Raw genomic sequence first — 25,298 nt, 5'->3', positions numbered from 1 at the left:
TATTTTCTCAAGTGTATCAGACAGAGGTTTTTATCTTCAAGCAACATTATCCTCTCTAGGTAATTTAAGCAGGAAATGGTACCTTACAGAATTTCTTGCAGGCCCAGGAAACCACATGTGGATAGTATATAGCTAGAAACAGAGGAAGAAATGCCAGACCACAGCCAGGAATGCTCTAATGGAAACACCACTCCCAACGTCTACTCTGGCCAGCACCCGAGACACTTCAGATGGACAGCAGAGCTTCTGTCACAGCACTGAACCCTCCATCACAGGGTCCAGGCTTCATCTGTGTGATTGTCCTCTCCTGTTGGCCAGGTCTGTCTTAGTAGAAGAGGGTTGAAGTATGTGTGGGTGAACCAATCTCTAGTTTCTGCCACACTTAGATTTTATCTGTTATTTTCATTTCTCTCCTTTTTGTTTTTTTTTTTTCCTTCCTATGTGTGTCTTTTTTCTTCTCTTGTTATAGCCTATTTTGCTCGAGTATCAGAAGCTTTATCTTGTTCTAAAGAGTTTGTTGAAACCTTTGCTGTTGGTCAGAGGGCTGTTGAATTGTGGTAGATTTTTGTCTGGAAAGGAATCAAAGTGTGGGAATCCCCGAGTTTTTTGAGGTGGCTGTTTGACTCCTGCACATATATTCTCATGCACGCAGTGACAGCATGCTGTACCTTCTCTTTCCTATGGTGTCTTCTGATCCAGTCCCCTTGGACTTGTGGCTGGGGACTGTCAAGAACATGAAGGTTCTGTGATTTTATACCACTTGTAAACTAACATGTTAGTCTGCCACATTTTATGAGTGCTGTCAGACGGCATGAACTCCTGGGTCAAAAAACAAAGGACTTTCTTTACCCACAGCAATGGCAGTAGCATGAAGATCAGCTTTGTATCAGCCGCAATTTCTACTTGCGGTGGGTCATGTTTTAGGAGAGAAACCCTGAGCTAAGGGAATACAGCTCTTATATCATGAACAGTGAGTACTCTGATTGATACAGGCTGTGACAAAATCTGCTCAATTCGTCTCACAGAGTAGTTAATTAAGGCTACTGGTCTGTAGAACTCCAAGCAGCAGGTCGAAGTGAACCTGAGTATGGATCTCAGTCATGCCTTCCAGGCCCCAGATCCAGTCAGCTGAACAAAACCCATCGACCATAAGGGTCTACCTTAGAATGCCAATACAGAATGATGTATTAGTGATTGTTCAGATGTCCCCTTGTTCAGCAAGGAGCAGGGCTAGGACAGTTCTCTCATCTATGACAACCCTGGCCAGTGAGTTGAAGCTGACCTGAGTGCCTTCCAGGGCTGATGTGGTGTCATTGATCACTTTGGCTAAAATCAGGGACAGATTTCTTACCACCTTTTCTAATTGGGAGAGTCTCATCCCATGGATTATTGCCTGTAAGGTGCACATAAATAATGAGTCACTTTCCCTCCAGGAAGCTCCCCGGACTAACTAAGGGTAGCCTCAGTTTGGAGAGATCTCTGTGATTGTTGCCTGAGGGCTGCATGGTGTACCAGTAGTATTTCCTTAAACGTTTGAACATCTCTTATGACCATCTCTAAGGTGTAAGTCACGGTGTGTTTAGAGAGCGAAGCAAGTTAATACCCGGCTTCTGCAGAAAATATATAATCTTGAAGGTGCACATGGTGCTCCTGGAAGGAAAATGTTGTTTATGGTTGTTAGGGTCTCCCAATTGGTACCTTTGTCAGTTGGGGGCTACCAGGTGACAGTGCTTTCAAGTGACCTCCCAGCTGGCTGATGAACTTCAGGATTCTCAGTTTAGGAAATAATTGAGCCTAGTCCTTGTTTTTGGAGGGACTGTCTGAAGACATAGCAGAGATGGCAGGTTGTGCTACAGGAGAGCAACTTTGAGCTTAGAGAAGCTGAATCTTTTATAATGGGCTGTAAGTGTGCCTGCCTTTTGCTCTGGAGAAGAGATGCTGTTGCTATCTTCCAAGGTTGTTTGATCATCCTTGTAAAGATCATGCAGAAAGGCCATCAGCATCTCTACATGCAACGCATGCAGAAAGGTAAGAGACCCAGGGAGAATTGTCTTGCAACAGGGAGCAGATCACTAAATGCTCATCTCACCTTCTTAACTTATCCTTCAGTCTGTTGCTGCTAGTGTTGTTCCTGTAGTTCATTGTACCTTGATGTAGCTTGGGTGGATCAAACCATCATTAATTTTAGTTAATGTGATACCACAGAGTGTCTTTTCTACATTAGTTACCAACTAAAGCATTTTTCCAAAGTCTCTTAGAGAAGAGGAGAACTAGTTCTTTCAGAGAGCCAACATGAATAAGGGAAGAGATGGGGAAGCTTGTTCCAGAGGGGCGAGATTACTGTTCTCTTGTCTTTGATGCTTTGATGTGAACCTATGGTAACTGTAGTTTCTGAGATTCATCACTTAAAATAGAGTAAAATCTTTTAACTTAATTGCCTCCAGGTTTCTCAAAATTTGATTTAGTATATTTTTAAGATACTGATAGTTAGCTAGGTTTTTGGTGTGCTTCTGTGAACCACTTATTTTTACTATTACCTAGTAAAACTATAGTTTCATAATTTCTTTACCCACTATTGAAATACATAGCCATTGTTCTCTTTAGTTTTTTTTTTATTCTGGTAAAATTTACATAACGTAACATTTACCATTTTTAGAATTTTTAAGTTTACAGTTCAGTTGTTTTTGAGGATACAGTTGAGTGGCATGGAGTACATTCACATTGCCATGCGACTGTCGTATCTTTAGGCTTCTTAAGATCTAGTGATAAAGTTGATGAACCAGTGGACAGGGGTGGTAGATATATCCTTCTAGGATCTATGGACAGAGGTGGTTGGTATGTCCTTCTAAGATTCCTATGGTGGATATTTCTATACCCTGGAATATATTTTCCAAAGAAGCAAAAGTCAGGAATATAATCCAAGCCTTTGGTCTCTGAAACTGTTACTGGAGGAAAATTATGGTCCAAACACATTCAGGTATCTGGCGTGCATGTAGTCTTAACAAGTGTCTCATAGTTACATATCAAAGTGCAGAGGGTGGGCACACTTAGAGAAGACTAAGAAAATGTGGAAGTATTAATATGAAGCTTCATTTATACTACTTATGAATCAGACAATTTGAAAATTATATTTTTTCTGAAACTTGCTTTGTGGAAGAAGGCTGTGTTAACTGGGTCCTCTGAGAGCAAGAGATTTGATGTGCAAGGGACAAGGGGAAATGCCTTTGAGGGAACCCCGAGAAGGGAGTTGGGGGAGGCTGGGAGATGCCAAACTCAGTGCAGATCTGACCTCAGGTGAAAGAGAGAGGGAAGGAAAGAATGTTGGATGGAAGTGTCTTAGGCTGCCCTGCAGTTCCAGGAGAACTTGGGCAAGGTGGTTGGGGAATCCTTGAGCCAAAGTCCCGTGTGTACCAGGATCAGGCCCGTTTTAGTATTTTTGCTATATTCGGACATTGGCTGGGAACAGCCCATAGAAGTTTGACTTCAGCTCAAACGTGATAGAATTCGGAGGGCAGTGGCTGGGGCTCTTGGTCATTTATACTCCCTGCAGTCAGAGATGGAGAGTTGCATTCACCTGGCTGCTGCAAAGACAAAGTTTTTCTTCAGTCTCTGGATTTTGCTGAGTTCAGGTGCAGAATAGATCTTTGAAAACTTGATTGGAGCACACTTTACCATGTCTCAGAAAGTAGCAAAAAACGGTGTTTTTTTATTTTAAAAATGGAGAATTTTCCCCGTTATATATGTAGTTTAAGTTCATTAAGATATTAAAAACAGAGTAGGAAAAATCACCCTTAGTTGAGTTATAATGATTAATTGACAAATATGACATTGAAACAAATCATAGGTTAAAGAACATTTCTGGATTTAGCTGAGTTTATTTGCTTCCATTTGTAAATGGTCAAGATGTACCCAAGTTTAATTTTGCCTGAAACCAAATAAAAGTCTTCCTATAATGAACAGTCATGTCTTGATGTGCTCTTTCTTTTTGTTTCAAACATCTCCTCCCTCATCCAAAACTCACTGTTAATAAAGTTATTTTCAATTTCAAATAAGTTCTCATATTTAATGAAGGACAAAATGAATAATTCAGAGTATAGTAGACAGTTTATTTTTAAGACCATTGTTGGGTCATTCTAGAAGGATACAGAGATCAATTTGTTTTAATTCCTCTTTGTTTTGACTGCTAGTTTTATTGAGGTTTGCATCAGTAGGATTAATATATCAGTGCAAATCGAAATGTTAAACATATTAAAATGGAATAGTAAATAATATGCCATTAAACTAGTAGACATTAAAGAAGGACAGTAAAATAATATCCTAATATGAACTCGTATTGTCATATGGAGCTACCTAAGTATAAACTAGTAGTTAACGTTTTTGTCCAGAATTTACCGCCAATTTGCTGAGTATATATAATATATATTTCTTCACTTATATTACAATAGATCGCCAGAAAGATAGACTGAACTCAAAGGTAACTACAAAGTTTCATAGTTAACCAGTCAATTAGTTACTCAGTGACTGCTGTGCTCTAGGTTACGCTAGATATTAGAACTAGAAAGATGAATGAAATATACTGCCCTGAAGAAGCTTGTACTCAGGAACTTAAAACTAGCTAATATTTCATATTAAATATGAAAATAGCAATACTAGGAGTTTCAACAAAATGCATGGGAGGACACAGAAGAAATTAACGATGTCTTGGGGGAGTGTTTGAATAAATACTTTAAAAATCTAAGTGTGTTTTCCAGTATTCCTGTCCATGTGCATTACAGTCTCTTGAATCCTACAGTTTATTTCTCTGAATCTGTATGGGATGGATGCAGTTCCCTCCTGCTCCGCCTTGTTCTCTTACTGTCTCTGTCGTTTACAGAACATTTAATTGGAAGTATAAATAAAACTATAGAACTTCACATCTGCTGATATGCTTTACTATTTCTGTGTCTACATAATGCAGTCTGTTTAGTTTTCATTCTGAATTAATGTGTATGATTTTAAAATTCTTTGGAGTTTCTTTATTTGCACTGGAGGCAAAATATTTCTCTGTAAGCATCGTTTACTCATTTTAACTTGATAAATGTGAAATATGATTGTGCAAAGAGAGAGAGATGATTTCCGCTGTGGGGCGGGGAAGATGAATAGCAGTCTACGCTGTATCTTCTAGGCCCGGATGATAAGTATTCAGAGATTCTGATAAAATTTTTAAGTACTTTACTGGTACTTGTTTCCAATTTTCAGTGTAGTATGGCCATCATTTTATTTGTAAAAGCATCTGTTTATATTCAGAGTGAGTGTGTTGATCAAAGAGTAAACTTTCTAAAATGCCTTCTCAGTTTCTTCAGCACAATCATGCAGGAAGCATCTGCTCTCGTGGCCTTTGAAAAAATCAGACAGGCCTTGTGGCTGGGCCTCAGGCATCACACCTGTTAGTGTACCTTGAATTTTGTGCTTAAACTTGTTTGTCCAAAAAGGGTCAGAAACCAAGCTTACAAATGCATACAGCGTTTATTTTTTCTCATTTTTGTGTTGAGGGTAGAGATAGATAGCAATAAATAAATAGTGTACTTGGGGAAATTTACATGATATGTATTCACATACACCTTCTCAGCTTATTTTCAAGGACAGAAAGCTGCTTTGCTGATTAAGTGATATAGATTCTGGCATGCTCCTTTGTCTTGCTGTTTAACCTCTTTCTACTTCTAATGATTTTCCTTTGATCATTTGCCTCGTTCTTAAGATTGCCTTTGACCAGTTCTATCCCTCATATTGAATATCTTTGAGATTTCTATTTACAGTTTATCTACTTTGTACCCTGCTGTGTGCCTTTACCTTCTGGTTTATGACATGGCTGACATTTGTCCCACTATTTGTAATTACTGTTTTGGCTGCTCATTTTCCTAATCTTTGACTGTGTGGGCTTGGCTGGTCTCAGTCCTTGCAGTGCATCTTCAGTGTCTTGTTGCTCTTGAGGAAATCCTCCACTATTCTAAATCCTAGAGACACACCCACCCCCACCCCCACCCACCCACCCACACCCCTCCAGCTAGAAGTTATGGTAAAAGTACTTTTTCTGATGTAAGGCTCTTTTTGATAATTGGTGCAAGAGTAACACAATGAGCTTCCAGTATTTGTTTTTCGAATCATTAGAATTGAGTCCATGATCTAACACCTGGAGATAAGTATCTTATATATAAGCTTTGTTTAAATGAAAGGTTAGTTAGCAGTGTTTCTAAAGTATAAAGATGCATTTGAAACGAGGAGAATGTTTTAGAGCCAGTTTTAACTGTATGTTTTTGTTTGCTGGTTGCACATGGTATATGTGAGAAGGTAAGTGCTTTTCCATGTGGAACGGCAACTCTATCCCTTTGTAGAAATTGTTCTTGTCGTCACCAATTTGCCAAATGCAGTGGCAATTGATTAGTCATCTTCTTTGACCTACTGGAGCATTTGACACAGTTGATCACTCTCTCTGTTGAGACAGTTTCTTCCCAAACTTCTGGGACACCACAGTCTCCCTGTTTTTCTTCTACCTCACTGGTGGCTTTTTACATTACTTTAACTTATTTCCCCAACCTACAAATCGAAACTTAGAATTGAAATGCCCCAATCAGATCTTGTACCTCCACTTTTCCCTCTGCTACTCCTGAGATGATTCCATCTAAGATCTTGGTTTTTACACCATGGTAATCTCTTTCTTGAACAGGGGCCTGCTACATCTGATTTCCTTCTCCACTTTATTTGATGAGGATTACCAATAGATGTTTCCAACTTAACATCTCCAAAAGCAAACTCCTAATCTTTCTTCCCAAGTAGGTTTCTCTTGTGGTCTTTCCCATCCTAATAAATGGTAGGTTCATCCTTTGAATTGCCCAGGCCGAAAACCTTGAAGTCAATCTTGACTCCCCTCTTTCTCTCATAATGATTTCTGTCTTTTTTCATAGCTGTATCCCTAGCACCAAGAACAGTGTCTTGGCAATTGGTAGGCACCAATATATAGGCTTTGAAGGAATGGAATGCATGAGTTGCTAAACAGAGTGGGTGAACTACAGTCTGATGCCCAAAGAGAGAACCTCAGGTTAACTTCGGATGCTCTCAGGAGGGCAGAAGCTCCTTGTTTTCTTACCCTCATCAGTTCAAGAAGGAGGTAGCTCTTGTCATGCTGTTGAAACAATTAGTGTGACATAAGGCAGATTAATAGAGATCATATGCTACATTTTTGGAACATCACACTGAGCACGGTGATTAAGTTTTTAAGATGAACATCTCACTCTCATTATTTCCTTGAGTTTCTGTTAATATCCCCAGCTGACACAGGGTAGGTACTCAATAACTAATTTTTTTAAATGAATGAATGATTCCTAATGTACGTTTCAATCTCAGAATTCTAAAAGTGAGATTTTTCTTATTCTCCTTTAATACTTATTTCTCTCCTCACATTTTATCTCTGTTAATAGTACTAACTGCTACCTCAACCTAAACCTCATGTCCATCCAGACATCAAATTCTATCAGTTCTTTTTTCTTTACATTTCAGACGTTGTCCAGGCCCTCCACATTGTTCACAGAAGTTGCTTCTACAGTAGCTTCTTAACTTGTACCTTTTGCCTCTATTATTGCCTCTCCTTGCATAAAATCCTTTATGATTTCCCCTATTTCTAGTTGCATCTGAATTTTCTGACTTGGTACACGAGGCTATGCCTCATTTCTATTGACTCTTTCCCCTGCTCTTCCCTTCCCACCCTTACAAACCACTCAGGAGATCTGAATTCCTTATAATTCAACAAAAGGGCCCATGTCTTTGAACATGTTAATTCCTCTGCTTAGAGCATCCTGGTCTTCCTCTTCATCAGGCTTGCCTTCTTATTCTTAAGAGTCAGTACTGTTACTCAGCTGTCCTTGTTTTTATTTAGTGTCTCCATATTTCTGTTATATACCAAACGTATCTCTTATAGTACCTGGTATGGTTCTTATCAGCCAGCTGTGGTGGTGTAGTGGTTAAGATTTGGCACTCTCACTGTTGCAGCCCGAGTTCATGTCCTGGTCAGGGAACCACACCACCCATCTGTTGGTTGTCGTACTGTGGTGGCTGCATGTTGTTGTGATGCTGAAAGCCAGGCCAGTGGTATTTCAAATACTAACAGGGTCACCCACGGTGGACAGGTTTCAGTGAAGCTTCCAGGCTAAGACAGACTAGGAGGAAGAACCTGGCCATCAACTTCCAAACAAACAAACAAAAAAGCCATGAAAACCCTGTAAATAGCAGTGGAATATTGTCTGATATAGCAGAGAAAGGAGAGGATAAAGACCAGGCAGTGTTCTGCTCTACGGTACACAGGCTTGCTAGGAGTAGGAATCGACTTGATGGCATTAACAACAAGTATTTTTATCATCGTACATATTTATCTTCATTTGGGTAGGCAACATATCCTGTTTACTTTACAGTTCATGAGCCTTTTACACTGTCTCTAGGAATTGCTTTATATAGCATAGATGCCAGATTGGCACCCACTTCTGTTGGTATGCTATATTAGTGTGAAATTGTGATAAAACAGGTCTATATATCTCAATTTGTGTATTAAAAACCTAGAAGGAACTCTTTGGTCTTTATCTTGATGATAGAATTTTTTACCTATAAGGAAACAATCAATACCTTATGCTGTATCCTTGTATATATTCATAGATATATGTTTGCATGATATAAATTAATTAGGGTAGTTATAGGTCATGATGATGGCAAATCACCGTTAGAATTGGGAAGGGACTTTTATAGAACTAAATTCATTATTTTAACTTAAGCCAATTTTTGGTTTTTACTTTTATGGAGTATCGCCTATTTAGAATGTTTCCTGGAAATAATTTGAGTTATCTTTTTCCCTTCTTTCTCCTCAATTTGATGCTACTATTGTTATACACATGTCTACTTTCCATTTAGGTGCTATTTGCTGCTAATTTTTCTGTTACTTATTTTTGTTGCTTTCTTTGAGTTGTCTATAATTCCTGTCTTTTCCAGAAACCTGGTGACTAAGACTGATTTAATTTCTCTGAACGTACAGAAACATTATTTGTATGCTCTTTGAGATCTTTTAAAATTGCATAGTATTGCAGAAAAAAAAACGTTTATGGATACTGGGGTAATGACTGGCAAGGATGTGGAAAGAAAACATTTTAAACTTGACTTTTTGACATGAACTGGTTGCAGCTCAGTGAATGTGTGCTGGAAAGAGAGACTATGTTTTAAGTTTCTTCTCATTTTTTCTTTCAAATATGTTTACCTTTCCTGGCTTCTCTCTTCTGGCACATTTTCCACCCGTACTTTAAACAGTCTGAAGTTTTCACAGTAGAGGCATGCTGGTCAGATTTTAGTGTTTATATATCAAATACAATTACAATATATTTCAACCAGCAGGAACTGAGACCCCTCTTGGTGTCTTAATCCAAAAACGACATTTCAAATTCATAGAAACCTTGCCTTAAGGGATGGAGAAAGGACAATTTAGGGAGCAGCATGAGGTTAAACATATTGATCAGTAGGCTGGTCATTCTTGCTAGACTTTGGTAGAATGTAGCCATCAAAAAATAACATTATCATCAACAACAAAGAATACTTTGCTTCTCTAGAGGCAATCTCTTTTGCTTCCATTATATGGATTTTAGATGAAAGATCTATTTCAACCAAGGATAAAAAAAATGGAGAGGTTGAAAGTTGTGGTGTAAAACATGAACTGAAAAATACAGATTTTTGTTTTTTATCATTTAAGGTATATACTAAAGGATTTACTTAGCTATATTATTTCTTTATGCCCTTCTTAATAAGCATAACATTCAATAATTTTGAATTTTTGCCAGTGTAAGACCCATTGCTTGCTAAATTAACTCCTAGAAACTAATTGTGTAGTGTTCATAATATAGTTTTTGGTTGTAACAACTCTGTTACTCAGATTCAGACACTTGTTGGCCTTGAAGTCTTTGGGACTTTGGGTTTCTCTTGATGAATGGAAAATTATTTTAATATCCTATTTTAGGTAAATGTTGTTCATCCAGTAGAGATTTAGAGTTTTACAACTAGGATGTGTTCAGTTTATGTTGTGTATATAAGGAATAGTATTTTTGGACAAGCATTTAACTTTTGGTTAGAGTGAATTTTTTTATGGAACATTATTGTCTAATGTTTCTCCATCTCTTTCCTCCTGGGAGAACCCCCAAATAAATAAAAAAATAAAAACTCCACTGAAACTATATTTCTTGTACAATTTAGAACTGACTAAAATATTTTGCATGCAAGTTATTGTTTTAGTAGATTCTCCTGTGATGGAAGATATTTGACATACTTGGAACAAAAACTTCATGTTTCAGTTTTAGTAGTCTTAATGTTGGGAACCATGTGTAAGTCTCGCTGTGTAATGTGTTATAGGTAGCATGTATGCAGCTCATCAATGCACTTGTTACATCTCCTGATGATTTGGACTTCAGGCTTCACATCAGAAATGAATTTATGCGTTGTGGATTGAAAGAGATATTGCCAGTAAGTGCCCTGCAGTCTCCTTATTAATATTTAAATTAGAGGAGTACTTGAGTAGAGGGAAATTTAGATAAATTACATTCAAGAATAATTTATCTGTGGGGAAAAAAGGCTTGAGTATAAAAATCTATTTTTGAAATATAGATTTGAGTATTATTTAACACTTCAAATGTTTGAATGCTATAAATCAAGTTGAATGGTTGGTTGATTTCTGCTTTTCATTATTTTTTTGCATTATTAAAAACAAAACTGTTCATAATTTCTATTTAATATCTCTAGAATTTGAAGCGTATTAAGAATGATGGCCTGGATATCCAACTTAAAGTCTTTGATGAGCATAAGGAAGAAGATTTGATTGAATTCTCCCATCGCCTTGAAGATATTAGAGCTGAACTTAAATATCCTCTTGTTCTGAAGTTTAGTCAATATGTTAAATTACTGCTAAACTCCAACCAACCAACTACCATCCCCCAAAATATTTAACTTCTGAAGCCATTCATATGTAAACAGTATGAAATCAAACACTTATGAATCAGAAGGATGTTTGTATAACGCTTTCTTATTTTATTAGTTTAGTGTGTGTTTTTATGAAAACACATATGTGTAAATGATTGTTACAACCTAAAAATGGATTCTGTTAGACACTTATGTGTATGTGTACAACCCATTCTTTTCTATTTTTATGTTTGGCACTCCCCTCCCCCCAGTGCTTTCTAGCATTAGGAATAGGGTAGCCTCAGCCGGCTGGTTAGCACATTCCTGCACCTTGGGTGCATACTCACGTGAGTCTTCGTTAACTCTGTGGATCTGCAGATGTCTGTGCTTTTCCAGAGATCTGCCAGGTTCCCATCCAACAGGGCTTCTCCATGGTATATGATGCCTGGCTCCAGCTGTCTTGATCAGGACACCCGTAGGTCCCAGTATTCACAACCAGCTGCCTACCACCTTTGCCATCAGCAGCATCTGGGCTCAAGAGAGGCAGATTGGTTGGAATTGGTTGTAGAGGAGAGGCCGGATGGTGTTAGGTCAAATCATCATTTGCACACAGTTTTTCTCCTACTCTCAATCCTAACTACCTGTGTTTTATCGTATGTTGAGTATACATGATGCCTATTTTAGGGTAAGACAGTAATCTGAAGCTTTCAGAGCAGATTCTCTGTCATGTTATCGCAACTGTTTGGTGTAGAAGGTCAATAAATCCTTAATCAATTTACTGAAGCATATGATGTTTACAACATGGTGTGGAACACAGTTAAGGAAACCAGAGCAGAGGGATACTTTATTTCTATTCTTCAGCATCTTTTGCTGATTCGAAATGATTATTTTATAAGGTAAGAGGAAGCTATTTTCTATTGTTTTCTTTCACTAATAAAATTCTATTAATTGTGAAATACACCTGATGTTTGATTTGGGCAAGCAAGTAATTTTAAGATTTTCATTTCAGTCATAATATTGATTCATGGGATGTGTTGTTTCCTCTGGGCATATATTTAGATCGATGATGGTAAAATTATATTACTGTCACTTTTTAAGCTCCAGTGGATTCTTGGTTATGACTTTTCATCTGAATAAAGATGCAAACTGGCAGTGAATGACTATCCTGTGATGGATAATATTTTCTGGTTAGTTCTTAGACAGTAGGAATAATGTTGTGTAAGTTTGTTTTATAAGTTATGAGAAGGGCACTAAGCTTTACTTATGGTTGGTGTTTAAGTAGCTAGAAAGTGCCTAGAAAATATAGTTGCAATTAATGCTGCTAATGTATTATAAAAGCTAAACAAGTGACTTTTCAAATTTGATTATATCCTAGCCATCTTGAGCTTAACAAATTGTTGATCCTGTCTGTACCTTACCTCTGTGTAGCTATATATGGATATCAACACCTTAACTAGCTGGGTTGTTATGAAGATGAAATATGGTAACATGGTTCAAACTGACACATGGTTTATGCTCAATAAATGTTCTCAATATCCTCTTTCTGCTTTTATTACCATTTTATGAGGGAAGCTGAGATTTTTTAATATAAAACCATTTTTGGGGGCTGGCCCTGTGGCCAAGTGGTTAAGTTCGTGTGCTCCGCTGCAGGCGGCCCAGTGTTTCGTTGGTTCGAGTCCTGGGCACGGACATGGCATTGCTCATCAAACTACGCTGAGGCAGCGTCCCACATGCCACAACTAGAAGGACCCACAACGAAGAACATACAACTATGTACTGGGAGGCTTTGGGGAGAAAAAGGGGAAAAAAAAAATCTTTAAAAAAAAAAACAAACCATTTTTGTTGTCACCAGTTTAGCTTTCCTCAAATTGCATTCTCAAATACCGTGGGTAGTAAGTCTTTTTCTTATTCTAATTTCAATTAGAAGGATTTGCTAGACATGTCTCATTCAGGCTGTCTTCTGGGTGACATCAGAGAATATAATTTAGTCTTTCTGATGTACCTAACTAGAAGGGAACGAATCAAAAATGTTAAAACTTTAAATTCTTAAGATGGATAATCTGTACGTATCATAATCTCCTCCCTTTGTAAAATTGGAGAATCCCACTGGTATTCTGAAATATGAGTTTAGTAACCTGTTTTGATGCTTTAGTTGCTTCTTTCTAATATTTTATTAAAAATCACTTTAAATATTTTTATAAGTGCTAGATAGAAGTACTAATAGATTAATTAAATACTATTTTAAATACTGTAGGTACCCTGCTAATTGTAATACTGTGATTCTCCTCCAGATTTACTTAAAAATGAAACTGAACCATCCATTCACGCTCACGTAACCCCATCCTTTTCTTGATCTCTGTGTGGTTGGTCCTGTCTACCTCTGGTTGTTTGATGCTGTTTTAGTTTCCAAGAATTCAAGACTGTTGTTTGCTTTCGAAGATTTGAATGTGTCCTTAGTGCTCCAGGAGGGTTATATCTTACTTATGACCCTAAACTCTTCATCTGTCCTACAAGAGGACATGTGATTGTGTCTAACATCAAAACAGATGACAAGGCACAGCTGTCCTGGGGCATGCTCAGACAATCCCATCACTTTAGTGGAATCAAGAGTTTCAAAGAAATGTTAAATTGTAGCATTACCAAAGTGACATTAATAAGGCATAGAAGTTAGCTATTTTGATCATCTTTTGAGTATCAGCTTTTTAATTTGCTGCGCATTTATATTGCTTTTTTCCTTGGCTCTTTAAACCTCAGGCCCTTGGTCTTTGTTCCAAATATGGGTATGAAGACAGTGTTTTCCTTATGACTGCTGTAGTCAAGACGGTTCCATCTGTTTTTCCCCGTGTTCCAAAATTCTCATAGTTGTTTTCGTTATTTATTCTTATAAAGAAACTATATTTTTATTACAAGGTTGAGTCAGAATTATGGTCAATTATGGAGTATTTTTGAAATACATTTAAAATTTGTTTTACTTATTTAACTTTTTATTTACGTATAGTAAAATTCACTTTTTTTGGTGTACAGGTTTATGATCTTTTTCTTTTGGTTTTGTGTTCATTTTTTGTTTTCACTATGGAGATGAACCTGGATTTTACCTTTTCAGAAATTTTAGATTATCTGAACATTTTGTGTTTCATGGCTATTTTAAAGTAATATTGATATGAATAAACATAAGTTTTTTATAGGTAGACTTTTATTACAGAACACAAAAATATTCTCATTTAAAAGAATTAGTGGATAGGAAAATTAGACTCTTTACTCACTTTCAGTTTTGGAACAAAAGGAAATTTTACTGAAATGGAATGTGATCAGAGACTGTATGTCAAAGGCAGCCCTGGCAGTTAAGAAAAATCAAATGCAGCAAGATAATCGGAGGTGGAGTAGAAGATCAAATTCAATACTGTAACAAATAATTAGTGGTTTACCATGTGCAAAATGTCATGCCAGCTGAATGTGCATGGGAGATAATTTCTGGTATTTGGTAAAAATACTACAGACAAAGTAAAGATGACTTGAAATATTCTCCAACAAAAATGATGTTTTATCAATGAATTAATGATAATTTATGCTCGTCTCTTAATTAGGTTATTCACATAATCCTCTGACATATTCACTGACTAACCAATATTGCTCATAGAGATTATTTTCTGAATTTACATTTCTGCAATACAGAAGTACATTATTCTTTGCTAGTATTGCCTTGCCAAAAGAGTTTTTGCACGAAATTTGAGCAACATTATGAATGAGCTCTTTAACTAGGAATTCTGGACTTGAGAAAACATTTAGTGAAATAATGACTTTTAAAAAAGTGACATAATATCTTATGTTGAAAACATGTCTTAAAACAACATTAGGATAACACTAAATAAGAGTAAAAAAGGAATGGAGTGTATTGTCTCAATTTTCAGATGTGATAGATATAAATGCATGCTGAATTTATGCACCTTAAGTGTACATCTGGTTATTATGGGTCAAATATTAGGGAATGGGAGATTATTTCTTTGAAGGAAGTAGAGAAAATTGAGGAAGCATTTTCATTTGTACCCAAAAGCAGTGCTTAAACATATTTACTTTATGACAATGAGTGTTAGTTGTCTTTGCTAATGGTAAGCTATAGTGAATTTTATTCAGTGTAATGGATGGTTTATTAGGTGTAAGATAGGAAGGTTATAGGCAGTAGTTTATAGGAAAGGAAAGCGCAAGTGGCTAGAGGCACCATCACATACGTGGTGAGGAGGGTTTGGAGAGGAGAACCGTGCAAATGTCATTGAAGGAAGAAATCAACCCTAGAGGGGTGTTGGGAATGGAAAACTGAATCTCATTAGAATAGTGCCCACCCTCTCCATCACTTTAGTACCTCATGAGGACCCACCCTCTCCATCACTTTAGTTTGCTTTTGTATATAAAATCCTCTGGATATTTTTCACATTTGTTGGCTTGAGTTTAAGGGATGTTCTTTAGCTTATTACAAACGTAGGTGAACTGAAATTAACTATGGTGACAACATGAACCCTGTTTAGAGATTTTAGTTAAACTTTAATTTTTGGACAAACATTGTTATTATACTAAATTTCTCTAGGTGTTTTTTTTTTTGAGTAAGAAATAGTCATTTGATATTTTATATAGTTTATAGTATCAGTTTTTAATTTGCTTCCACAAACATACTGAAAATAGTATACTGTATGGTTTTAAGAACCTTCCAAAGAATTTTTTAGAAAAGATTTCTTTTTGGTTTGTATTAATAAAATGAATTAATGGTACCTATTTCAGTATAATACACAGGTAGCTTGATGATCTCTACCAAGGACTACTTTTAAGCACATATCTCTTCATCTTAATATTCTCTCTTTTCCTGCCTACCAATTAAGTCAAGGTTCTGACTTTTATAATAAAATCATCTTTAAAGCACACTGTATTTGCTAAAAGTTATAAAAGCTATTGTCTTAAAATCATTCAAAGAAAAGTGATAGATTGTATTTACTCTCACTCCCATGTCAAATCTGTTATATTGACTGTTGAAACTATATAATAGTAAATTATTGAACTTGAAATCACGCTTAACAAAAAAGTATTTTGATTTGGCAGAAAGTTACACTTTATTCTTTTCTTTGGTTTTAGACAACAGTACTTCAAATTAATTGATGAGTGTGTCTCTCAGATTGTATTGCATAGAGATGGGATGGATCCAGACTTCACCTATCGAAAAAGACTGGATTTAGACTTAAGTCAATTTGTTGGTGAGTATGTCTCTATTATTTAACTGCAAGTATCTTACTGTCCTTTACTCCATGGGTTTGCTCTAGAGTATTGGTTCTTACAGTGTGGCCTGTAGAATTCTGAGGGTCCTTGATACTCTTTCAGAGGATCCTAATAGTCAAAACTATTTCTATATTAATACTTAGATATTATTTGCCTTTCTTATTATATAGATATTTGCACTGGTGATCAAAAACGAGGGTGGTAAAATTGCTGGCACTTTGTTAAGAATCAGGGCTGTGCCACCAAACTCTTAGTAGCCCTGTGTTCTTTACTCCCAGTAAAACAAAACCACAGAAACTGCCACTTTTACTTAAGAATAAATCATAAGAACTAAAAAATAGTTATTTTAGTAAAAATCTACCCTTGCATATGTGCATTGTTTTAATAACCTCTGTGACTAAAGAACTAAAAAATATTAATTCTGATAAAGAGCTAAAAATATTAATTTTATTAAAAATATACCCTTGCATATACACATTGGTTTAATATTCTCTGTGACAAAATTAGATGTGTGCATGAAGAATTTCTGCTCCGTTCCAAAGTGCAATGAGAATTGAGTTGTGAGGTGAACTGGCTGATTTTTTTTTTACTTCAAAAGAATGATTGTCATACAAACTGTGGCTACTCAGACTTGAGTGTTTGGCAGTTTGACGCCAATGTGCGGCTATAATCAATGGGAACAACTGATAGAATTTGTTATCAATGATAAAATTTGAGCTTTCAAGTAAAAATTGGAAGTTTGGAAAACTTGTATCTGCTACTGTCAGCTTCCCAATACTAAATTTTTTTTCTGATGAGATCAGTGGTGATATTAACCTGTATGATTATTTTGATACTATATAATGAGATGTGTCAACATTTGGAGGATCTACATGACTGCAAATCACTCTTTTCCAAATGAACAGTGCCTGATGTTACAAATTCTGCATGGGTAAAAGATTTATGGATTTTAAAGTAACAGAATACAAAATATTCATTGATGTGATATGTACTTCCACATTGTTACTAATGTTTAAGAAGCTACCATATATCAAATTTTGATGTAACATCAAAAAAGATTACCATTTTTTCTTCATATCACATCTGAGTCCATGGAGAAGTAGGAAATGTATAGAATGAGTAAGGAACTGAATAATATTTGTGACACACTGGTAAAGAAAATGCTTGTTTCTCTCTATGGGAGAGAAGCAATTAGAAATTCCTGGAGGTGGTAGGGTCACAGAGATTAAGAAAGCGTGGTTCAAATATCCAGCAAACTGAGATGTGGAATGCTCTTGAATAGTATCTGAAAAGGACACTTACTCCACTTGGACATTAGGGATGCTTTTTTCTCTAGTAGATGAGAAGTTTTAACATTGAACTCTTGAGAGGGAAATATAATCCTTGAATACTGCTTGACTGTATAAGAGAAACATTTACATAGTTGTGATAAATTCATTTTATTTCTTGGTTTTAAATGTTTAGAATAAACTTATAGACACAGTGCAGAAGACTTAAATACAGCAGAGATTGCCACAGTATTTACATGGATAGCTGAGAGAAGATGCGAGGTTGGGCAGTAGCGGAGACAGATGTTGGAAACCTTGGGCATAGATAACTTGATATATTATAGTGGGAATTGAGATGCTGTCTGTGTGAGAGGAATCAGAGGTTTAAGTATTATTTGGTGCTACAGAGCTAGCCAATTTAGAAAGTAAAATTATCAAAAAATTGGGATTAGAGAAGGAACAGGACTTTGATCTTTTATAAAGTAGGAAGTTATCTATAATATCTTAAATAGATAAGTCAAGGAATAATGGTGTACATATTTTATTTAGAGTTAAGGAGCTAACAGAATAATCAGAAAGAGCTCTAAGAGGTCACATTTAGGGGTGGGATTGAGTTTGTAATGCAGTGATTTGGTTGACTGCTACTTTTCATTATAAGCCCTTCTAGAATATGTTTTTTTGAACCATGTTCTGGTATTACTTTCATTAAAAAAAGAATGGATAAAATACACCACAAGAAGTCCATGTGAATCTCTTCTGCATAGTATCCCATCATGTGGATATACATTGTAGCTTATTAATCTATTATTGATGAGCATTTATTTCCAATTTTCTGCTAACATAAACATTATTTTAATGAATGTTCTTGCTTAAAGGCAAAGTCCTGGAAATAGAATTGCTGGGTGAAAGAAAATGCATATTTTAAATTTAGCACACGTTGCCTAGCTTCTCAGCAGCAAAGTTTCTTAATTATACTTCCACTATTGTGTAGGCGAGTCAATTTCTCCGTGCCATCTTCAACACTTCCGCATTACGGATCATTTAATCTTTGCTATGTCTACTTTATATTTTCATATTATTAGAGAAAATCAAATACCCGTTCATATGTTTTAGCAATTTTTAGATTTGTTATTCCTAATTTTCTGTTCATTAGTATTGCCCATTTTCCTAGCTTGTGTTGGAGATCATCTTCTCTTCTTCCATCAAAATATTTATGAATTAATGGTAGAAACCTTTGAGTATTCTATATTAAATTGAACTCTCTCCTCCTTTTGCCTAACACAAATTTAAAATTGTAGTTGGGTTTGTCTTTCCCTTTATATTTTATGGCCTTAGTATCATGCTTAGAAAATCCTTCTCCATTCCAATATTATATTATGTTTCTCCCTTTTGCTTATTTTATTACTGGTACTATTTCTAATTCTACGATTTTCTTTCTAAACTTTTAAAGTCATAATAATTTTAAGAAAATTATTGGAATACTGGAATATTATTGGAGTACTGGAATAAAAAAAAATTCCTGTCATTGCAATTTTAGATATTTGCATAGATCAAGCGAAACTAGAAGAGTTTGAAGAGAAAGCATCAGATCTTTTCAAGAAAGTAAGTAGCTTTGCCAGACTTATGTGGGGAACCACTGCAGGTGTGTTTCTGCTTCAGGGGCTTTGCCTGTCGTCCCATTTGCTTCTTTACCTCCTTCAGGTATTTGCACAAATGCCATCCTCCAAAGAAGACTTTCTAGACCATTATATTTAAAAATTTTAACTCCCCACTTCTAACTCTGACCCTCCCCATCCTGCTTTTCTTGTTCTGTTGTATTTGTCACCATCTCACATGTTATATGGTGTGTGTGTTTGTGTGTGTATATGTGAATGTATTGTCCATTTCTCCCTCTAGAGTAAACTTTATGAGGGATTTTTGTTTGCTTTCTTCACTATCCCTGCACCTAGGACAATTCTGGGCCTAAGAACTGAAAAAATATTGTTTTGATGAGTGAAGGAATAAATGATTGAACAAAATGCATAGAGTCAAAATTTTAAGATTGGAGTGTTTCTCAAGAAATTGTATAATTTAGGCTTTCAGATTGAAAATATGTCTAAGCATTTTAAGAGAAAAGTTGCTTTTTGTTTTGGTTAAAGTTGTTTCGTGAGATCAAGTTGAACCATATAGAATTGTCATTTTCATAGGTCACAAGTATCAGCTATCAGCAGTTTCATTTGTTTCAGCCTAGTAGTATTGCTGACTATCCAGTCCTTCCCCCATTTTTCTTTAAGGCCCTGTTTTATGTTTTTGTCTCTGCTTAGCATGACTTTTTCTCTTTTTTTGTTGTTATTGTTGGATTCCTCATTTTAGGTGGTCACTCTGATTTGAATTCTTAGGGCTTTTTTATCACATCTAAGAAATAATAATTACTACGAACACCACTTCAGTGATCATACACTAATAAACATTTATTCTGTGTTGGGAACCACGCCAAACAGTCTACATTTTTGTTGTATCAGGCCCTACATGAATCTTGAGAGAATTGTACAATTTTATAAACTTTTAAGATAAAACATAACCGCAAATGGTAGACACTCATACATTAGCAGTAACTTCTGAAAAACTTTGTAAATGTCCTAAGAAGTCTTAAAGTTGACCAAACACTCAGTGAGAAGTTATTCTATCCAGGCCTTTGGCTGCAGGCTAGGATTGCAGCTATGACGATGATACTGTCATTGCCCTGGAGTACTTAGTTTAGTGGGGAAACAAATTAATGGATCACTTAAATTAAGTGTCATAAATGTTACAGCTGATAGATATTTGTGTTGTAGGGTGAACCCTCGCCCTGCCAACTTTGTATTCTAAGCTCAGTAAGCACTTGCACTCTTCATGGGGAAGTAGTAGCAAACTTTCAAGTACTTGATTTGGATGTGTCCCAGAGAGTAGAAATTTGCCTTTGTAATCATTTTTAGGTATATAGTTTATATGAGTGGTGTTAAAGGTGATAACTTTCTCAACACATTGTTTTAAAATTGTAAGCTTTGAATGTAAGTAGAAGAAAGACCTTGTTCAAGGTTAGTTGTCTCCTTTTAGTCAGAAGTTATATATCTTTTGTATGTTCAGAAAATACTGTTTACTCCATAAAAGATTTCCATTGCCATACCATTTTGTTTGTATCAGCAAGAACTTCTTTCTGATAGCTTTATAAGGACACATGTAAATACTTTGCTTTAGGCTGGAAGCTATCATAGTTGCTAGACACATTCTTTATTTTGGTGCATAAATTTGAAAAATGAAGACCAGAAATGTCAGGAAGTACATAGAAAATATTGAATTATCAACCTTCTTGTACAAATGCACTAGTACATTTACCCCAGGGAATGAAATTAAGCAGAGCCTCAACCTTAACCCTGTTTCTTGACATTTTTGCTTGTAATTTTTTAAGCGTAATATTGCTCTAGTAACTCTTTTTGGAAAAGAAGCCTATCATATCAGTTTTTATAAAGTACATTTTTAATGGTGATTCATTTTATCCCCAAGGCTACTGTGATTTGACTATAGATACTGTGAAAATGCTAAAGCAAAGTTTATATTTCATCTGACCCTTTTATAGGGGAGGATGTAGACGTTTATCTCTTTGGTAAGTAATACAGATACTTGCAGTATGGCCAGGGTAATTTAATAAATTCTCTTAGCGTGTACTAGATATGATGCTGGTTGTTTTGGTAGTTTCAACTTTGTTCACCTAAATAATCCTTCTTCTGAATCTTACTCTAAGGCCTTTGAGATAGGATAGTGCACCTATTGATATTGTGGAAAATACTTCTTCATTCTTACTCTCATAAGAATTTAGTTTTTTATTTCTTGCTAAGCAGCAGTAAACATTGACTGAGCAGTCAAAAAAAGAATAGAGAAAATGACCTGTCAAACATTTTTGATGCTGGGAGATTGGGGAACTTTAATATCTGATATTGGCAGTTATTCAATATAAAAAGGAAGATTTGACAGGAGTTGGCTCATCTCTTCATCCAATAAATATTGAGCTTAATTATAAATGTAAAGGTTTGGAAAGTTGATGAATAACATAGAAAAGGTTCTCACTGTTAATGAGCTTCCAGGGTAGTCAGTGTTACTGAGGTGTGTGATACTACAGTTTGAAATTTTCATATTACAGTGTGATAATTGCTATGGTAAAAAAAAAAAAAAAAACCCTGTGTATTATGTAAGCTTTTAGGAAGGATTCTTCCTCTAATCTTGGGTGGCCAGAGAAGACTGGCCCAAGGAAGTGATAGTAAATGTGAGCCCTGATGGATCAGTATGAGGCGACAAGGTGAGATATCCAAGGAGGAGGCATGCTATATAAATCCATTTTGAATTTCCTGCAGGTGTCTGAAGCGTAAGATTTGCACAATCAAGTCACATCTCTTACTTACTAGCTGTATGATGGGGGCCTAGTAACTACCTCTTTGTGTTAAGAGCAAAAATAAGATTCATATATAACAGCCCTCTGGGGACTGTTGAGTTTCTATATTGTTATTTTCCTAATTGAGATTTGATTGTATTTTAAAATCTCAAGGCTGCCTTTGTGAAGTAGTTGCATTTTTTTAATGATTCTTTTTTTCCGTTTTTTTTTTTTTTTTTTTAAAGATTTTATATTTTTCCTTTTTCTCCCCAAGGCCCCCTGGTACATAGTTGTATATTCTTCTTGTGGGTCCTTCTAGTTGTGACATGTGGGACGCTGCCTCAGCGTGTCTTGATGAGCAGTGCCATGTTGGTGCCCAGGATTCGAACCAACAAAACACTGGGCCGCCTGCAGTGGAGTGCTCAAACTTAACCACTCGGCCACGGGGCCAGCCCCTTTTTCCATTTTTTAAGAGAGAATCAAACACTTGTTCTTATTATGAGACAATACCGTCTTTAAGTTCACTTCTGTTAGGGGAGGTTTTCAGTCATGATAGTGGGAAGGTGAAGCTGTTTGAATACACAAAATGGGACTTGTGATAAGTGGCTGTATAAATTAGAAAATTCATTGGATTCACCAAATTTTACTGTTTGCCTCCTCCCACAAGGTATGACATGAGGGACTTTGAAAGATTAATTTATCATTTACCTCCCAATGATTAATCTTTGGGAGGTTAATGATAAATAAGACCAACTTTATTCTCTTAAATTGTTGTTGAAGTTTAGAGCCTACATTAGAGTCCTTAAATCTGAAGACATTGTAAGAAAAGTGATACATTTAAAAAATGGGTTATTTATTAATAAACAAAGAATATTAAAATGGACTTCTTTTAAGTCATGTTGATCAACTTCAGATAAGTTTCAGGTGTAAGATTTTGTAGGTAGGAGCCAGGGAATTCACTACAATGCTTTGCTGTCTATTATTTTACACAAAGTCACAATGATATTTAGAGACTTTTAGGAAAAATGCCAGGGTTGTGATAACTGTGGGCCAGTTTGCTCTGCTGAGAGGAGGTCACAGACTCCATTTCTGGCTTTGTCTGCTCCCTTGCAAATGAATGATTGTGTCAGGACCTGGGGGGACCTAGAGAAAGGCTGTGTGTGACTTAGCAAAAATCTACCACTCCTTTCAAAAAAGTTTATCTTCTACTGACAGATCATTAGAGTCATATTATTCTATGAAGAATAGTGCTATTCATGTCCATCTTTCTTTCTCTCTCTTGTTTTCTTCTTTTCAGTTTGAAAAAGAGTTTACTGACCACCAAGAAACTCAGGCTCAATTGCAGAAAAAAGAGGCAGAGATTAATGAGCTTCAAGCAGAGTTACAAGCTTTTAAATCACAGGTAAAATACCATCTATCCAGAGTGAATTTAGGTATTGAAAGCTCATCAGGGGAGCAAAGTTCATGTCATATCTTCATAGCATCAGATTTTTAGACTTCAATTTCACTTGTGTGTTTTTATAATATTGCTTATATGTATTTCTATTCTGCTCTGTTTATTTTTTAGAAATTATTTTGCCACTTTTTTATGTGCATTTTTAAGAATGTCTAGACTTTTACTAATTAATCTGCTGCCTTGTGTTTCATTTGGGTTTTATTCCTAATGTCACATGTTTCCTAAGTAATTAAGCGTAAAGGGTAAGAAAGTCTTTTCCTCTTAGATTTGTCATTCATCACTGATCTTTATCCCACTACAGGAAATTATTGCTCAAGCTATTTATTTTGCAAAACCTTCAGCCTATGGGTACCTTGCAGTGAAAGATAACCTCTAGCTGAATGAGAACATTTTCTGATAATTTTTCAATTTCCGAAAGTAAACAGATTTAAAACATGACAAAAAAGAGAGCGAATCTGGATTATGAAGCAGATAGCTGACATACACCCTCTACACATAAAACATTCAGATAGCAAGAAATACGTCATCTGCATGTTTTAAAGGGATGAAAGTAAGAAGGGAGAATATTCAGAGCTAAATTTCTTTATATACATTTACATATAGGATGAGCGATATGTATAGTTTTGCTATTTCCTTTCATCCTAATTTATGTTTATATTGAAATAGTCTCAGGTATACTATTTCTTATGTTAGTATACTATTTTCTGTATTACTGGCAATTTTTTTTCTTTAAAATACTTAGTGGATAGTTTTGTTACAGAGTTTATCTGAAGATACTCTATAGCTATCTGTTAGTGTTCAATTTTAGAAAAAAAAAATGAAAAGCTCCTATCTACACGAAAATTATTCTCAATGATCTTTCTTTAGTGTGCAAGAAGAGAGTACAACAACTTATTGAAATTTTTCATCTTTCCCATGAGGTTCCTTGTCTTTCATATTAAAAGAAACATTTGATTCTGTTGTATTATTCAAATTGAGTTATAGACAATGGCTGAAATATTTATGAGAAGTTTTTCCTGGTCTGGTCTAATATAAATTTAAAGACTTTCTTTTCTTTTTAATTTTTCCCAGGTGAAGGATTACTTGTAAATTTACTAGGAAATTCTAGTTTATTAAAAAAAACATATTTACTGTCTTTGGCTATATTATTGCTGCATATGCTTTTATATAAAATGGGAATAAATTTATGTTTTGAAACTGAGGGTAAAACAAGGAGCCTCCTGCTTTAATTTGGGAATAATGGTGACCTGTGTTTATGGCTTTCATAAGCAAGCTTGGAATTAGAGACGATATTGGCCACCATATTCATTTTGAAGAACAACTGGCAAATTCTTTCTTTGGATTAGTGTGTTTCTTGTGAAATCTCTCCATTTGTCTTAAGATAGTTGTCTTTGATCAAAGCTCTGCTGATTATGAAGGTTATGAATAAAATATGTTCTATTTATGTTTCCATTCCTTTAGTCACTTAATAACTGAGCATTTTTAAGCGCTGGGCATATAATGGTGAGCAAGATAGTCATGATGTCTGGCCTCCTGAATGATATATTCACATAGTCTATCAAATGAACCTAGTCTAGAGCAGAAATTCAACCATGTGTTTAAGACATTAATAGTTAAATATAAAATGTATATTTAGTGTGAGTACAATATACATACATCCTTAACATTGAAAGGACAGTACTATCCATGATCACAGCATCCCAGTGAAACACTAAACTGATTCTTCGTTATAGTTAATGTTTTTGATAAGGCATGTTCTTTCACTTACGATTTCAACTTCTTTTATAACACTTTTTCTTTGTGTAGGTCTCAGATGTTGATTTAAGGCTTTTATACATGATCTGTTTGCCATAATTGTGCTGTAAAACTTTTAAAATGACATTAACATTTACTAAATGCCCACCATTTGCAAGATAGTTTATATGTTCATAAATATATATATATATATATATGACTCAGAATTGAAGATAGTAATTTT

The 25,298-nt window shown here is 35.5% G+C and overlaps 1 protein-coding gene across 1 annotated transcript in view; it reads left to right on the top strand.

Moving 5' to 3' along the window:
- Window positions 1–25,298, top strand: part of DIAPH3 (diaphanous related formin 3) — a 489,528-nt gene that overhangs the window by 168,460 nt on the left and 295,770 nt on the right. Inside the window, exons 10-15 of the mRNA XM_070480866.1 lie at window positions 10,411–10,521; window positions 10,798–10,916; window positions 11,733–11,849; window positions 16,072–16,190; window positions 19,018–19,082; window positions 23,162–23,266. Coding sequence (XP_070336967.1) covers window positions 10,411–10,521; window positions 10,798–10,916; window positions 11,733–11,849; window positions 16,072–16,190; window positions 19,018–19,082; window positions 23,162–23,266 — 636 coding nt within the window. The remainder of the gene's footprint in view (window positions 1–10,410; window positions 10,522–10,797; window positions 10,917–11,732; window positions 11,850–16,071; window positions 16,191–19,017; window positions 19,083–23,161; window positions 23,267–25,298) is intronic.

Source organism: Equus asinus, chromosome 11 (genome assembly GCF_041296235.1).
Source record: "Equus asinus isolate D_3611 breed Donkey chromosome 11, EquAss-T2T_v2, whole genome shotgun sequence".
In the NCBI taxonomy this organism is placed as follows: domain Eukaryota; kingdom Metazoa; phylum Chordata; class Mammalia; order Perissodactyla; family Equidae; genus Equus; species Equus asinus.
Note: the sequence above shows the minus strand (reverse complement) of the source record. Positions and strands in the feature narration are given on the sequence as shown.